Below are 18,292 nucleotides of genomic sequence, written 5' to 3' on the forward strand. Positions count from 1 at the left end.
CAAAGTACCGGGGTTCTTGATTATACTGCTTATATGCTAAATGAGCCAATCCCAAAACTGTCTTTCCATCAGATTTCTTGTTAAATGACTTAATAAATCCCCTAATTATAACCAAAAATGATGCAGAAAATTAACTATATGAGAAGATGCCCAACATGTCACTTATGCAGTCCATGCAATTGCTGGATAACAGAATTTAAATGCATACTGCTAAGTGAAAAGAAGTAAGTCTGGAAGGCTATATGGTATATGATTCCATTTAGGTACAACTATAGAGGTGGTAAACAGATCAGTGGTTGCTAGGAGTGGACGGGTAAGTTAAACAGTTGAACCACATGGGACTCTTCCAGGCAGCGAAACTTGCATGTAACACTGTAATGGTAGATAAGTGGCATTGTGTATTTGTATCAAAACCCATAGACTTTCAGAATGCAAAGAGTGAACCTTAATACATGTTAATTTAAAAAAAATATTTAAGAGGTCAGAGAATCTCAGCCTGGACTGCAGAATGTGACAAAGAGCTAACTGTATTAGGAATGTATGAATAAACTTCACTGGAGAGAGCAGGGGGGAAAGTTTGTGATCTAAGTAACATTAGGAATGAGTAGAGTCTGTTAGACTGAAGGCAAAAAAACTTCACAGAAGCACTGTACTCTAACTGAAAAATGTGTTCCCTACAGGGGTAGAGATAACAGTTCTGAAACCAGTGTCCTGGAACTGAGCAATTAAGTAAACGGCTGGCAAATGGTGAGAGTTACTTTTTTCACTGCCTGAGTGGAAGGTTATAAATAAACAAAGGGGAGAGACAGAATGAGCCATGTGATAACACATTAGATTTGGATATCATTATGAACTTATTCTTGCTTCACACGGATACAGACAGGCACATATAGAAATATTTATAGATATATGTATATACACAGACTAATATTCACACATATATTTTCCTTGACCTGTCACCTGAGAACCTCAAAGTAATGACACCCTGGCAGCCCAACAGCACTTTAAGTATCTGGTACCCAGGTCTTGGTTTCAAATACAATTTTCCAACAAAGGAGCCAGGGCTCCTTGGAGAAATGGTTAATTTTAGGACTAAGGCAGGAAATATACAAGAGGAACTGGGAACTTGTAGTGCCAGAATGTAAGTGCTAAAACAACAACAATAACAACTAACAACAAATACACAAAACCTAAGAAAACAACAAAAACATGGGGATATGTCAAAGAGCTCCCAATGGCTAAAGCTGGAGCAGTATGAGCAACAAAATAAAGCTGTTTTGGATTATAACTCAAATTATAAAACAAGTATGTTTATACTAAAAAGATGACATAATAAACAAATGGGGGAAAACAGACAAAACTCCTAAGCAGAGAACCCCAAATAATTTACATAGGTACTCTGCACTCACGAAAGTGAGGCATAACTTCCCATTCTTCGAATGTGGGGTGTACATACTCTCCTTCAAACAGTGAATATAGAAAGAGGGGGAAAGAGTAATTTATAAAGAAAGGTGACAAACACTAACTACAGGGAAAATGTTAACATCAACAGTGATTTTTTTTTAAAGCTTTTATTTATTTATTTGACAGACAGAGATCACAAGCAGGCAGAGAGGAGGAAGCAGGCTCCCTGCTGAGCAGAGAGCCCAATGTAGGGCTCGATCCCAGAATCCTGGGATCATGACCTGAGCTGAAGGCAGAGGCTTTAACCCACTGAGCCACCCAGAAGCCCCTCAACAGTGATTTTTTTTTAAATCCTTGATACAATGTATTGAAAATGGCACTTCATTTTTCTGGGCTTCCTCCCCCAAACCCATAATGTCACCATAGTATTGAGGAAAACATCCAATGAATCTCATCTGAGGGATATCCTACAATATGTCTAACCAGGACTCATGAAAACTGTGAGGATCATCAAAAACAAATAAAGTGTGTGAAACTACCACAGCCCAGAAAACTTATGGAGACATGACAACTAAATGTAATGAAATACTGGAACAGAAAAAGGGCATTCAGTAAAGACCAAGAAAATATGAATAAATAAAGTGTGGACTTTAGATAATGGTAAAGTATGGACACTGGTTCACTAATTTTTATAAATATACCATATTAAGATGCTAATGATAGAAGGAAATGGGTGTGGGGTTTATGAAATCTGTCTATATAATCTTTGCAATTGTTCTGTAAGTCTAAACTACACTAACATAAAGTTTTAAAAAATAAATGGACAAGAATACCAAAAGCATCCAGAAGGAGGAAAGGAAAGAGTACAGGAAATACTCGAGCAGGGGCTGGCAAACTATAGCCCACAGTCTAAATCTACCACCAGTTTTTGTAAATTGTTCTACTGAAATTTAGCAATGCTCATTCATTTAAGCATGTCAAAGGTTGCTTTTGTGCTACACTGGCAGAGCTGAACAGTTGCAAAGCCTAAAATATTTACCATCAGATTTTTTAATTGATAAAACAATTCCACTTAAAACAGCATAAAAAACCTAGGAATAGTTTAACAAAGAGTTAAAGTTGTATACTGAAACAAAATAAAGTTGAAATAAATATACAGGTATTCCATGCCCATGAATCAGAATATTTAATATTGTTAATATAGGGCGCTTGGGTGGCTCAGTGGGTTAAACCTCTGTCTTCAGCTCAGGTCATGATCCCAGGGTCCTGGGATTGACCAGAATTGAGTCCCGAATCCGGCTCTCTGCTCAGCAGGGAGCCTATTTCTCCCTCTCTCTGCCTGCCTCTCTACTTGTGATCTGTCAATAAACAAATAAATATCTTTTAAAAAAATTGTTAATATAATTCTCCAAGAATGGATCTACATATTCAATGCAATCCATATCAAAATCCCAGCAGTCTTTTATTACAGAACTTGATGAGATAATCCTAAACTTCACACAGAAATGTAAACAACCCAGAAGGGTCAAAACAACCTTGAAAAAAAGTAGTACAGTGGGAGGACTCACAGTTCATGATTTCCAAAATTACTCCAAAGCTATGGTTACATCAGATTCTTAACACAAGAAAGTTTGCTGGCCCCAGTGTAAGTGGAATACGAAGGGAAGTTTATAAATATCAGTAACCTGATAAAGTATCTGAGAAGCTGCTGACATTTCTTAACTACCCTGAGCAGAGGCGGGTGCTTCCCCACCAAACCCCTATAGCCTCTTTGCCATACATAACTATTCTCTCTCCTATACTACACAACACCTCTCAAAGGCAAGGATCTCAACAGTACTTCTCTAAATGTACCCTGAACTCAGCAGGTAACAGGTTTTGTGACAGAAAAAGCTGACTTCCCATACCACCCAAGACTTATTTATTAACAAATTCCCAACTGTGTTCGAATTTAGCAACTGTGTGCGGAAAGAGAACGTAGTCACCTCCTGCCACTACAGGCTTGAGAACTTTTCAGGTCCATAGCTCAATCTTGATGAGCCAACTTGACCAAGATAATTCAATGACTTAAAATAGGAATGAACTGTATCACCCAATTCTGGCCAGTGAGATATGAGGGGAAATATGTCAGGGGGCTTAAGGACTTTCCTTCACTCTTCTAGGGACATATATGAAAACATTACTGTTTCCAGTGTGAGGGCACTGTTGTGTAAGCATGTGACACTTAGCAACAACAGCCAACTGGAGACCAAATGTGGTCAATCCTAAAGACCAAAAACTAGCAACCTGGGAAGAGCAGAGTATATGAATGGATGAGCCCACTTGGGTCTTTGGTGATACTATACTGTCAAAATAAGCACACAATTCCTGTACCTCCTATCAAGTATAATAAAAAAAAATCCATTATTATCAAGTGTATCATTACACCATGAACAATGTTAAGCTATTAAAAATGAAGTATTTTAGTTTGATTTTAATGGGTAAGCTAAGGAACTAAGATTGTAACTATAATCTGTTGGTTCCATTGTACTTCTAGGCAGAAGAATGATTTTAAAATACATTTTAATTGAAAACTGGAACTGGAACCCCGTAAGATTCAAAGTCATCTCTTCAGTAGTACTGAAGGCATTTAGATGTATGTTTCACTATAAGCTCTTAGTATTTAAAAAATTCAGACACTTAGTACTTCTTGCTCCATCAAAAATAAATTCCTTATCAGAAATCTTTTAAAATATAAACACAGGGGCGCCTGGGTGGCTCAGTGGGTTAAGCCTCTGCCTTCCGCCCAGGTCATGATCCCAGGGTCCTGGGATCGAGCCCCGCATCGGGCTCTCTCCTTGGCGGGGAGCCTGCTTCTCCCTCTCTCTCTCTCTCTGCCTGCCTCTCTGCCTACTTGTGACCTCTCTGTCTCTCTCTGTCAAATAAGCAAATAAGGTCTTAAAAAAAAAAAAAAATATATATATATATATATATATATATATAAAAACACAAAGATGAAGAACACAAATAATTTTAAAACAAATAATTATACCTGAACATTTTGCTTTCTTCCTCCTAATACTGGAATGCCAGTAAGAAAAACAATTTTGTTGCTTCTTCAGATGAAATAACTTTTCTACAAAAATTATGAAAATTTTCTCAGCACTACATTAAATAGCTGAATAAATACAATGACTATGATGTTGGATAGACTAAGCATTTATTAAACATTTGTAAGATAACTTCTTTTAACTCAACTTCTCAAACTCTCTAATTTGCCAACACCACCTGACTTAAAGCAAAACAAGATGCCAAGGACTGCTTTTGTAAGTATTTCTACCTATATCAATCTTCTTTAAGAATGAAAACATTCGGGGACCCTCGGTGGCTCAGTGGGTTAAAGCCTCTGCCTTCAGCTCGGCTGGGATGGAGCCCTGCATTGGGCTCTCTGCTCAGCAGGGAGCCTGCTTCCCCCTCTCTCTGCCTCTCTGCCTACTTGTGATCTCTCTCTCTCTGTCAAATAAATAAATGAAATCTTTATAAAAAAAGAACGAAAACATTCGATTCTAAGTGGTTAATTCACTAACTTACATCTGTTGAGGTCTATTATGTCAGCTAGATGCTGGGGGCAATGGTATCAACAGAAGATACTATCCCTGCTACCATTTCATAGAATATAAAATTTTAAATTAAAAATTAAAATAAAATTTTAAATTCTAAACACTCTAAAGAGCTACCACAAAAAATCCTAAGCTATCCTAAGGCAAAAAGTATCCTAAATTACACTTTATTCCCTTTTTATAGGTGACAAAACTCAGATGCAGAGAATTCAAGTAACTAGCCCATTTCACACAGTTACTAAGTGCCTAGGCTGGTGTTCCATCCACACATTTACCTCCAGAGTATATGCTACTAACCACTTTATTATTTAAACTACCTTTCTTAGAGAGCCCAAAGTTCTCCACAAGTAGAAACAGCACATATATAGGACAAGTAGCACGGACACGGACTGCGGCAACCAAAGGAAGAGGTGACAGGAGCCAAATTAGACAGTTCCTCAGGCCAGGTGCGGCCCTTTACTTATCCACCCCCTTGCCTTTCCCACACGAAGGAGTCTGGCCTGGTTCAGTGTGTACCTGGACAAAAGAACAATCTCCACTAATCCCTCACTTGCTTTCTCAACATGACCTGAAAACATCAGATGAACTAGAGCATCTGGCTTTTGTGAATCAGGTCATCTGCCTTCAATTGGAAAAAGATAAGGTTGAAAGCTACTCCCATTTGTCCCAAACATGATCCCCAACTCAAAGATCACAGTACACAGCAAACATCAGTGGCTTGCCCACATGAGAGCAGAAGAGAGAGGGGCTGTCATATACACCAACTGACTAGCACTGAGTTTCCACAAATAAACCCATACATCTATGTTCTGCTGATTTTTGGCAAAAGTGCCAAATCCATTCAAAAAGGGAAAGAAAAGTTTCTTCAACAAATGATGCTGAAACAACTGAATTTCCACATATAAAGAATGAAGCTGGAACTCTACCTTACCCCATATACAAAAGTTAACTCAGACCAGGTAAATGATCTAACCTAAAGCCACAAAGCTTCTGGAAGAAAACAGAGGTAAATCTTGAATTTAGTTATAGATTCTTAGACATGGCTCCACAGCAACTAAAGAAAAAGAAGATATTGGGCTTCATCAAAATCATAAACTTTTAAAATACACCAAAACCCGAAATGTAAGACATAAAACTCTTGGGCACCTGCGTGACTCAGTTGGTTAAGCATCTGCCTTTGGCTCAGGTCATGATCCCAGGGTCCTGGGATGGAGCCCGTATCGAGCTCCTTGCTCAGAAGGGAGCTTGCTGCTGCTCCCTCTCTCTCTGCCTGCTGCTCCCCCTGCTTGTGCTCTCTCTCTCCCTGTCAAATAAATAAATAAAATCTTTAAAAAAAAAAAAAAAAAGACCTAAAACTCCTACAAAATGACATAAGGGGAAAGCTTTTAACACTGGATTTGACTATGATATATTGATATGACACCAAAAAACAGACAACAAAAGTAAAAACAGGTAAGCTGGATGTTACCAAAATTTAAAACTTCTGCACATCCAAAGATACAATCAACTGAGTGAAAAGGCAACCTATGGAGAAAATAAAACGATAATTTGCAGAATTTATCAAGAACCCCAATAACTCAAAATAACAACAGTAACAACCCAATTTTTAAAAAAAGCAAAAGACTGGAGCGCCTGGGTGGCTCAGTGGGTTAAAGCCTCTGCCTTTGGCTCAGGTCATGATCCCAGGGTCCTGGGATCAAGCCCCGAATCGGGCTCTCTACTCCGCAGGGAGCCTGCTTCCTCCTCTCTCTGCTTACTTGTAATCTCTGTCAAATAAATAAATAAAATCTTAAAAAAAAAAAAAAAAGCAAAAGACTATAAAATGGCTAATAAACATATGAAAAGATGATCAAAATCACTAATAAGTGAAATGCAAAATCAAAATGAGATACCACCTCACATTCATCAGGATTACTCTCCAAAACAAAATGAAAACCAGAAAATGACAGATGTCGGTGGAGATGTAGAGATACTGGAATCCTTGTGTAATGTTGGTAGGAATTTAAAATGGTGCAGCCAGAAAGGGAAACAGCATGGTGGTCCCTCAAAAATTAAAAATGGAGGGGCAGCTGGGTGGCTCAGTGGGTTAAATAAAGCCTCTGCCTTGGGCTCAGGTCATGATCCCAGGGTCCTGGGATGGAGCCCCACATCAAGCCCTCTCTGCTCTGCACAGAGCCTGCTTCCCCACCACCCTCTCGCCTGCCTCTCTGCCTACTTGTGATCTCTGTCAAATAAATAAATAAAATCTTTTAAAAAAAAATTAAAAATGGAATTATCCAATAATCCAGTGATTCCACTTCTAGGTAGGTCTCCAAAAGAACTGAAAGCAGGATCTCAAAGAGAAATTTATTTCTACAATCATGTTCACAAAGGCATTATTCACAATAGTCAAATAATCACCACCACCACCACCACCTAGAAGCAATGAAACACTCAACAGATAACTGCAGAAACAGAACGCAGTATACACATAAACTGGAATACTATTCAGTCTTGAAGGAAATTCTGAGGCACACTACCAGTCTTCAACAATCTTTTTTTTTTTTTTAAGATTTTATTTATTTATTTGACAGAGATCACAAACAGGCAGAGAGGCAGGCAGAGAGAGAGGAGGAAGCAGGCTCCCCGCCGTGCAAAGAGCCCGATCCTGGGATCATGACCTGAGCCAAAGGCAGAGGCTTTAACCCACTGCGCCACCCAGGCGCCCCAGTCTTCAACAATCTTAAAGACAACATATTTCAACACGTGTCAATAACAACAGTGAGGATATTATGCTGAGTGTCACAAAAGACTGTGATTCCACTTAGATGAGGTATCTAGAGTAGGCAAATTTAAAGTAAATGAAAGCAGAAAGGTGGTTATTAGGGGATGGGGGATGGGGTAAATGCCATGTAATGGACATAGAAGTTAATTTTACAAACTGAAAAAGTTCTCGAGATTGGTTTCCCAATAATATAAATATATTTAACACTACTAAACTGCATGCTTAAAAATGGTTAAGGCATTGGGGCACCGGAGCGACTTACTCTGTTAGCTGTCTGCCTTTGGCTCTTATCAAGATCCCATGGTCCTGGGGTCGAGCTCCCTTGCTCAGTGTGGAGCCTGCTTCTCCCTCTCTGTCTTTACTCTCCATCTGCTCATGCTCTCTCGCTCACTCTCTCAAGTAAGTAAATAAATTTCTTAAAAAAGGGCAAAGTGGCACCTGGATAGCTCAGTGAGTTAAGCTTCCAACTATCCAACTCTTGACCTCAGCTCAGGTCTTGATCTCAGGTTTGTGAGTTCAAGCCCCACACTGGGCCCAGAGTGGAACCCACTTAAAAAAAAAAAAAAAAAGGTTAAAATAGTCAATATTGCAATATATCACAATGTTAAGAGAATTTCTTTTTTTTTTTTTAAAGATTATATTTATTTATTTGACAGAGAGAAATCACAAGTAGGCAGAGAGGCAGGCAGAGAGAGAGAGAGGAGGAAGCAGGCTCCCTGCCGAGCAGAGAGCCCGATGCGGGACTCGATCCCAGGACCCTGAGATCATGACCTGAGCCGAAGGCAGCGGCTTAACCACTGAGCCACCCAGGCGCCCCAATGTTAAGAGAATTTCTTAAATCAACTGTATTTCAATATACTGGCAACAAACAACTATAAATCTGAATTTTTTAAGAGTTCACATTTTTAATACATTTACACTGGTATGTACAATAGCATCAAAAAATATGAATTATGAGGGACACCTGGGTGGCTCAGTTGGTTAAGCAGCTGCCTTCGGCTCAGGTCATGATCCCAGCATCCTGGGATCAAGTCCCACATCGGGCTCCTTGCTCAGCAGGGAGCCTGCTTCTCCCTCTGCCTCTGCCTGCCATTCTGTCTGCCTGTGCCCGCTTTCTCCCTCTCTCTCTGATAAATAAATAAAAATCTTTAAAAAAAAAAATCAACTACAGTAAAATTTGACAAATGACGTGAAAGAGCTATATACTGAAAACTACAATACTGGTGGGAAATTTAAAAGACCTAAAATAAATGGAGCAGCACCTCCTTCATGGATGAGGAGACTCAATGTCGTCTTCAATTCTTCCCAAACTGATCAGCAGAGTCAACAAACGACCAATGAAAATACAAGCAGGGTTTTGGGTTTTTTTGGTATTAGCCAATAATCTGATTCTATACTTCTAAATGTAAAGGACCTAGAATAGTCAAAATAATTTTAAAAGAAAACAAAGTTGGAAGCCTTATGCTATTTGTTTCAAGTATTAGGTACCTCCAGTAATACAGATTAAGTGGTACTGATATAACGATAAATAGATGAAACAGAGAATCCAGAATAGACTGACACATACATGGACAACTGAAAGTGAATTTCCAATAAAGTGCAAAGACAATTTAGTGAAAAAAAGGTCTTTCCAGGGGGTGTACGTGGCTCAGCTGGGTAAGTATTGGACTCTTAGTTTTAGCTCAGGTCAGGATCTCGGGGTTTTGGGACTGAGCACCAAATCAGGATCTGTGCTCAGCACTGAGTCACCTTGAGATTCTCTCTCTCTACCCCTTTTCCCTCTCTCTACCCCTCCCCACCACAGGCTTTCTCTTTCAAATAAATAAAATCTTAAAACAAAAACAAAAACAAACAAAAAAAACACCTCTTCAACAAAGCATACAACAATCAGTTATCCATACACAAAAAAAGAACTTCCATCCACACTGCACCATATTTTAAAATAATTCAAAATGGTCATAAACCTAATTGTAAAAATCTAAAAAACTTCTAAAAACACAGGAAACAAGCACTTCTTAGATGTGAAACCAAAAACACTATTCATGAAAGAACAAATGAATAAATTAAATTTCATGAAAATTAAAAACTCTGTTCTTCCAGAAGCACAGCTAGGAAGAAAATTTTTGCAAAGCATATATTTAATAAAGGATTTACATCCCAAATGTATAAAGAACTCTCCAAAAGCAATTTTAAGATAATAACCTTACAACAACAACAAAAAATAGGCTAGACTTAAGCAGACACTTCACCAAGAAGATACAAAGATGGCAAGTAAACTTACAGAGGGATGTTGAACATCATAAGCCACAGGGACATCCAAATTAAAAACACAGTAAGATACACTGCAGACCTATTACACGGGCTAAAACTAACTGTTGAGGGGTGCCTGGGTGGTTCATTGGGTTAAAGCCTCTGCCTTTGGCTCAGATCACGATCCCAGGGTCCTGGGGTTGAGCCCCACACTGGGCTCTCTGCTCAGCAGGGAGCCTGCCTCCCTTCCGCCCCCTGCCTGCCTCCCTGCCTACTTGTGATCTCTGTCAAATAATTAAATAAAATTAAAAAAATAATAATAAAGCTAAGTGTTGAGGATGTGGATGAAGTGGAACCCTCACAGAGCTAGTGACAATGTAAAACTGTACAATCACTTTAGAGAAGAGTTTGGCAATCTTCTTAAAAAGTTAAACAGTACACCTATGTATTGTTTCTATGATTCACCCATTCCATTCTGATAAAAGTATATCCCATACAAAGATTGGTAGACAAATGCTCATGGCAACTTTATTTATACTAGCCAAAACCTGGTGATAAACCAAATGTTCATCAATGCTGAATGGACAAATTGTGGCAGATCTTGGCAATGGAATACTACTCAGCACCAAAACGAATGCACTGATTTATATACAATACGGATAAATCTCAATTTATGTTGAGGGGAAAAAAAGCCAAACCAAAAAGAGCATATGCTAAAAAATTAAAAGTAAAATATAGGGACAGAAAGTAGATAAATGCTTGCTTACAGAGTAGGTGGAGAGAAAGGGTGTAAAATGAGCACAAGGGGGGCGCCTGGGTGGCTCAGTGTTGGTTAAGCCTCTGCCTTCGGCTCAGGTCATGATCCCAGAGTCCTGGGATCGAGTCCCGCATCGGGCTCTCTGCTCAGCAGGGATCCTGCTTCCCTCTCTCTCTCTGCCTGCCTCTCTGTCTGCTTGTGATCTCTCTCTGTCAAATAAATAAATAAAATCTTTTAAAAAAAAAAATGAGCACAAGGAAACTTCTGGGAGTGATATATTCACTATTTTGACTGTGGTAATGATTTTACAAGTGTATACATATGTCAAAACACAAACCTATACACTCTAAACATAGTTTTTACTATGTCAATTTTATTTCAATAAAGCTATTTTAGAAATATAAGCAAATATAAAACTATGCATTAAAAAGTCAAGGAGCGGGCGCCTGGGTGGCTCAGTGGGTTAAGCCGCTGCCTTCGGCTCAGGTCATGATCTCGGGGTCCTGAGATCGAGTCCCGCATCGGGCTCTCTGCTCAGCAGGGAGTCCGCTTCCTCCTCTCTCTCTCTCTGTCTGCCTCTCTGCCTACTTGTGATCTCTCTCTGTCAAATAAATAAAATCTTTAAAAAAAAAAAAAAGTCAGGGAGCTAGGCAGAAGCAGACACAATTTCGCAGATGTTCTATGTTTTAGCAGGTTATTTATTAGAGTTGATTGCAGGTACTGATGACAAATTTGTCTCCAATTCTCCTAAAGCAATGCCCTTACATGCCACAATGTCTTTCTCCAGGGCACATCTCAAACTTTGTAGCCTACTTGTGAAGGTTCTATAGACACTGAACTGGAAGAAAGTGGGGAGCGAGGCAAGAAGGAATAAAGAGGGGGAAAGAAGGAGGAGGATGCATTAAAAAAAAAAGAGAGAGAAATAAAAAGATGCTTCTGTCAGGTAATAAAACATATTTCTCTCATACATATAGTTTACACCATCCTTAACAATGAAAAAATCTATTTCTGTTACGAAGAGAAAGCTTTACCTTTTTACTTTTACCATTGCTACTGAACCTTTTCCTGGATATTCTAGCTCATACAACATAGAAATACAGAAGACACAAAATTATCATCATTTGCAAAACTGATCATTACCCAGATACACTGGAGAATTACTATTATTTTTTGTAAAGATGAGGCGAAGGGGTGCCTGGGTGGCTCAGTCAGTGAAGCGGCTGCCTTCAGCTTGGGTCATGATCCCAGGGTGCAGGGACTGAGCCCCGCACTGGGCTCCTTGCTCAGCAAAGAGCCTGCTTCTCCCTCTCCCTGCTGCTCTGCCTACTTGTGCTCTCTATCTCTGTCAAATAAATAAATAAAATCTTTATTAAAAAATTATAAGAGGGGTGCCTGGGTGGCTCAGTGGGTTAAGCCGCTGCCTTCGGCTCAGGTCATGATCTCAGGGTCCTGGGATCGAGCCCCGCGTCGGGCTCTCTGCTCAGCGGGGAGCCTGCTTCCTCCTCTCTCTGCCTGCCTCTCTGCCTACTTGTGATCTCTGTCTGTCAAATAAATAAATAAAATCTTAAAAAAAAAAAAATTATAAGATGAGGTGAAAACTACCAGCGTCAGCAATAAAAACAGTAAGGATCTTAGAGTAGTTTGAAAAAGCCTAAGAGGCTATTAGGAACGACTTCATGCCAGTTAATCTAAAGGTAAAAATGGACAAATTCCTAACAAAATACAACTTACTAAAACAGACAGGAAAAGGAAAATCAAATAGAAAACCTAGATTACTGGGGCGCCTGGGTGGCTCCGTGGGTTAAGCTGCTGCCTTCGGCTCAGGTCATGATCTCAGGGTCCTGGGATGGAGCCCCGCATCGGGCTCTCTGCTCAGCAGGGAGTCCGCTTCCTCCTCTCTCTCTCTCTGCCTGCCTCTCTGCCTACTTGTGGTCTCTCTCTGTCAAATAAATAAATAAAATCTTAAAAAAAAAAAAAAAAAGAAAAGAAAACCTAGATTACTACCTTACCCCAGCCTAAAAACCATAAAGTTCTTCAATTATTTTACCAGTATTACACAAAACCTTCAGAGAAAAGAAATTAGAACTCCCCAACTTGTTTTATAAGGCCAAAGCATATTATATAAATGACAAGAGAAAAAAAAAAAAAGTAAGACAAGCTTATGTCATTGACAAAAAACTGGCTTCAAGCTAGACTGACTTCTTTACTATCATTTATTGATCATCTCCTTAAAGACTATTTCAGATTAAAAGAAACACAGCTGTAGTCCCTACCTTCAAAGACTTAATCTAGTGAGAGAAATGGTGGAAAGGATGCTCAAATACCCTAAGAAGCAAGATCTACAAAATCCTGCCTATACGAGACCTGAGAACAACATAACTGCAAGCATAAGCCTGTGTTATGACAAAGGCTGACTGTGATGATACTGAACTACTTAGAAATTTACATAATTCTAAATACAAAATACAGTAAATGTTTCTATGAAAGCACGTATTTGCTTTTTTAAATTGCAATGTATCTACTACTCACAAATGCTTTCAGTTTCTCCCCTTATCTGGCATAATTTACTTAAGAGAGGTTGCTATGCCAATGTGCCAGTACTATTACTGAAATGATTGTACTGGTCCCTAACAGTGTCAAGAAACAATTGAAATAATTTTCCCTATGTCCCTAGATCCTCTTTTATCTTTTTATAAACATAACATAGTCATTTTAGCATTTTTTTTTTTACCTGAAGCTGCTCTTGAGTATTATTTCCATTTGCCTACATAATAAATAATATTCTTGTTCTCAAAAATCAAAATTAACCTTTATAGAAAACCTTCTGAAACAGTCTTGGGAAAATCAACTTAAGAGACAGCAAATGTCACCAGAACAACATTGATCCTGAGAGACCTCATAACAGAATTCTAAACCCATTTCTAAGCATTGGCTTCTGGAGTCCAAAACATCCTGAAATAGTATGCTAAACGTGGTTGTGTTTTCTCTGCAGCAAATTCTTAATTTTCATCAGATGTTCATGGGTATATGATGCCAAAAAAAACTTTCCCCTTACCTGGCTATGAAGGTTAAGTATAATGGAAAGTATACATTTAATGATAATGCAAACAATTCTGATAAAACATCTCAAGTTGTTTGTACACACAGGATTAGGAAAGGACAGAGCAAAGAGGAAATAATAAAACAAGAACTTGTTTGCTAAACACATATCTGTTTTCTACAAGGCAATGATCTCTTGAAGTAAATACTTGATTCCCTTTTATTACTCAGATCAATAGATTTCTCTGCCAGTCTCCTGGTCAATAAATCTCTTTGCCAAACAAGGTTGAAAAGCTGTCAGCAGGTTCCCTGTGTATGGGCAGTCTCTCCCACAATTATTAGCTTCTAAGAATCTGAAATAATGAGTATCACTGGAATCAAGCTTTAAGGAAATTCCAATACATTAAAATGAAATCAAGTCATGGAGGCTGCAGAACATAGCTCCTGGAAGTGATACCAGACAGAAAGTGCAAGCAGGAAAGACGCATAATTTAGGTTGCCAGGATACAATATGAACCTACGTGATTAAAGGCATTCATTTGCCTTCCCAGCCACCACACATCTCAAAAAGCACCAGGTTCTGAACTGTGCCACCTGCCCGTGCTAGTCATTTCACAAGTACAGCGTCAGAAAACTCGGTCCGTATCTGCTGCAGTTTATGAATACTGACTCCATGCACCCTCAGAGACCAGGAAAGACTGGGCAGGAATGTACTTGTGCCCAAATTATCATATTAGCATCAGGGTCCACAGGAAAAGGAATCAGGGAATAGTGTGTCTAAGTGTCCTTGAGTAAACATCCCTCAAAAGTTCTAGCTCTAAGCACGTAAAATTAGGAACTTTAATTTTTAGTAGGTGACTGGCAGGGATCACCTATACATACTGTCCAATCATTCATGCTGAAAATAATGAGAATTGGGGCGCCTGGGTGGCTCAGTGGGTTAAAACCTCTGCCTTCCCCTCAGGTCATGATTCCAGGGTCCTGGGATCGAGCCCCACATCGGGGCTCTCTGCTCCCGTAGGGAGCCTGCTTCCCCCCCCCCCAACTCTCTCTGCCTGCTTCTCTGCCTACTTGTGATCTGTGTCTGTCAAATAAATAAATAAAATCTTTAAAAAAAAAATGAGAATTAGTAACAGCTAATATTTATTGAGAACTTACTAGGTGGAGGGTTGCTGTAACCCTCACAATCCTCTGTGGTAAATACTATTATTAATTCAGAGATATTATGTAACTTGCCCAAAGTTATGCAGGTAATAAAAGGTGGGAACTGGGATTCCAAGCATGCTCACCTAATCACTATGCTATAATGCTTCAACCTGCCGGGTTATTTTTCTATCCAATAAACCAAGGGAGCCAATGAAAAAATTTCAGGACAGCAGTAATTATCACATTTACATGTTAGATCACGCTGATCAACACCGTGGACAGCAGACCAATGTGAGGTAAGCAAGGGTCCCCCCAAGTAAGTCAAAATCTAAGCACAAAATGCTGAGGAAATGAACCATAGGGACGCAGAGAATAAAAACCTAAAATCTGCGTCTGGTAGAATGACCTAGACTTGGTAACGTACTGGAAGTTGTAAGCATGGCAAGGGATGAAGGAGGCTACCTCTCACGTTCCTGGCGTTGCCTCTGGTTAGTAATTACGGTCTATCAATTCAAAGACAGGAGGAGGACCTGGCAGTTTGGTTTAGTTTAGAGGGGGGAGGAAGATGACAAGTCTACTTTTTAAATAACCAAAAACAAAACGAGAAAAACTAATTCTCTGGGATTTCCTTCCCTCGAACACAAAACTCTCTTTATGGAAATCTTGAGGAACTCCTAATGCTTTTTCAAAAACTAGAATTCACTTGAGCAAGGCGTGTCCCTCACCACTCCTAAGCTCTCCTGCTACAGAGGAGACACCGAGTGTCAGGGTTGTGTCGAGACCCTGTCTAGTGCACCCCGGTTCTCAGAGATCCAGGACGAGAAACCAGCTCTTCTGGCTCCGTTCTACTTACTGCCCCTACTTCACCCCCCCTCCCAAGTCTCCTAATGGAGACTCCCCTCACCAAGGAAGAATCATGCAGCGTTTTTTTAAAGTAAATACAAATACCTAAGCTCCAATGTGAAGCCAACTGCATACACTTGATTTTCCTAAAATTTCTAGTTTTGTGTTAGTTTCTAGTCACTGTAAGGTTTCTGCATTTCCTGTCCTAAATACACTCCCCCCCGCCCCCCGCTCCAAAAGTCTTTAAGAAATGACTGGCGCTCTCTGCTAAGTATTCCACCACAGCAAACCAAAGCGCCACTGACAAAGCCTGCTCTGCCGAATCTGGGCCACTGAGGTCAGGGCTCGGAAGCCTCCTGAACTTGGCGTAAAACCGGGGCGCGAGCCCGGCCTGCACACGCTCCGCAGCGGGGCCCTGGCCTCCGCAGCCGGCCGCGAGATCCTGCCCTGCAACGGCGCGACCGCGGGCGGGAGGAAGCGGCGGAGGGGCTGCCCGGCCTCCACAGCCAACTTCCCGGTTGAAGCCCCTCCACGTCCATGCAGGCTCGGCCGGGAAAGGCCCCACGGAAATCTCACGCCAGGCACACGTCTGGAAATTCTGGAAAGAACTGCATTATTTGTACTCGGGACCTGTGTCTAGCGCTCTTTGAAACAATAACCCCCTCGAGATCTGTGTGGCCAGCAGCGGCGCTGGGAAAGCCCAGTGAAGAGGAATCCAGTGGCCGACCCCGGAAAGGACGGGCTTTCCGAGAGCCGGAGCCCAAGCCGACGCTCCATGTCTGCCCAAACCGCGGGGGACGCAGGCCCCTGCCCGCACCGCGCACCCAGCGCCCGGGCCCCGCCCAGGCTCCCCTGACCCGAGGCCTCGGGCTGGGCACCGCGGCCGGAACCCACGCCCGCGCTCACCGAGACGCCGCCGGCGGTCTGCGCGCCCGGGCGCTTCTCCGGCATGGCTCCCGCCGCGGGCTCCGACGCCGCCTGGTCCTCCGGCTCCGGCGGCGGCTCGGCACTCATGCCGCGGCCATGCCCGCGCCGGCTCGGGACGCTCTCGGACGACGGCGACGCCGCGAACGCGGCGGCAGGGCCCGCGCCCTCATGGGCTCCGCGGCCCGCGGCGGCCTGCGCGTCGGGCGGCGGCGCCAGCGGCGACGCGGAGGGCTGGAAGGGCGGCTGGGGCTGGAGCCGCTGAGGAGACGGCGAAGGGACCGCGGGAGCTACTGACACCAACGGCCGCAAACACCGTCACTCTCCCGCCCGGCGGCTGCCGCCCGGGACGCTCAGGACGCCCCGCCCCGCGCCTAAACTCCCGCCTCAACCTCCCGGCCCGCGCCCAAGCCTTTCAGCAGCGCCTCGCCCACCTCGGGCCCCGCCTCCGCGTCTCCGGCTCTGCCGCGCGCCGGAAGTACGTCATCTCCCAGGACCGCCCCAACCGTACTTTGTTTCCCGAGACCCCGCCCAGTGTGGCCCGCCTACCTAGAGGCGCGGGATTTTTGTAATTACGGCAGCTCTGGAATGATTCCCTGTGTCCTCGTCAGGTACAGAATGGACACGTTCTGACACGGGACAAACTCCCCCCACCCCGGTCGGGAATCCAGAACTGGGAGAGTGCTGTATGCACTGTATCTAAGATATAATGTTCCTCCCCCAAATCTACAGAAGCTGCTGGGGAGCTCGGTGAGGCTGTGGGATGCGTGGGAAGGACAGTAGGAGGAAACCTGCAAGCCCCTGTGCCAGTCAGTAGCTACTTGATGGCTCCAACGAGGCGGATATGAACCGGTTACTCAGAATCACAGAACTTTACGTCTGAAATAACGATCATAGTCTGTTCTGGGCAAGGTGATGATGTATAGAAATAAACAATACTAAGCCGGGCTTCGTAAATGCTGCTCGCGTGATTACTGGCCATAAAGGACCTTGTAAGATACCACATCTCTGTTTTGCAGGTGCCAACCCAAACTTCAAAAGGTAAGTGACTTGGGAGTTAACAAAGCTAAGGTAACAAACAGGTAGGACTATGGCACCCATTTGGAGTACAGATAAGGTCAGAATATTTTTTCCTGCTAGAGGGTTGAGCATTCAATGCCTCCTTGAAAGAAGAGGAATAAGCTTGGAACCCTGAAGACCTTACGCCTTTCTCCTTATTAGGGAAGCCCAGGTAGACTTAACTAACAATAAAATATGTCCAATCAGTCCACCGTTGATTTACAGCTTGTGTTATTACTATGAGAGTTAGTAAAAGGAAATCAGAAGCTTGAGCTCCCATGCCAGAGCATCATTTGTAGACCCAGCAGAGAGAGACTCCCCTTGCAAGTCTATGGTGCTTTAGCTACTGTCTTACTCCAGCAGGAGGAAGAAGGGTTCTCTCCCCAGCTCCACCAGCCCAACCAATGAAAAGCCATTATACCTCAAATCCTTGGTTTACTCCAGTGGACTTTTTCTTTGTAACAGCCTTCCCAACTTTCTCTGTAAGAGAACCTTTCTCTCTGGTTC

The 18,292-nt window shown here is 42.0% G+C and overlaps 1 protein-coding gene across 3 annotated transcripts in view; it reads right to left on the minus strand.

Moving 5' to 3' along the window:
- The window catches only part of MFSD14B (major facilitator superfamily domain containing 14B), a 75,349-nt gene extending 58,190 nt beyond the window's left edge, over window positions 1-17,159 (minus strand). Inside the window, exon 1 of one of the 3 annotated variants that reach the window (XM_013063327.2) lies at window positions 16,709-17,159. In XM_013063327.2, the coding sequence (XP_012918781.2) occupies window positions 16,709-16,816 (108 nt within the window). In that variant the 5' untranslated portion in view covers window positions 16,817-17,159. The remainder of the gene's footprint in view (window positions 1-16,708) is intronic. The other 2 variants (XM_045064997.1, XM_004766165.2) reach the window with 2 other exon arrangements.
- Between the last annotated feature and the right edge of the window lie 1,133 nt (window positions 17,160-18,292).

This window comes from Mustela putorius, unplaced genomic scaffold, assembly GCF_011764305.1.
Source record: "Mustela putorius furo isolate JIRA1106 unplaced genomic scaffold, ASM1176430v1.1 tig00003854_pilon_pilon_pilon, whole genome shotgun sequence".
Taxonomy (NCBI): domain Eukaryota; kingdom Metazoa; phylum Chordata; class Mammalia; order Carnivora; family Mustelidae; genus Mustela; species Mustela putorius.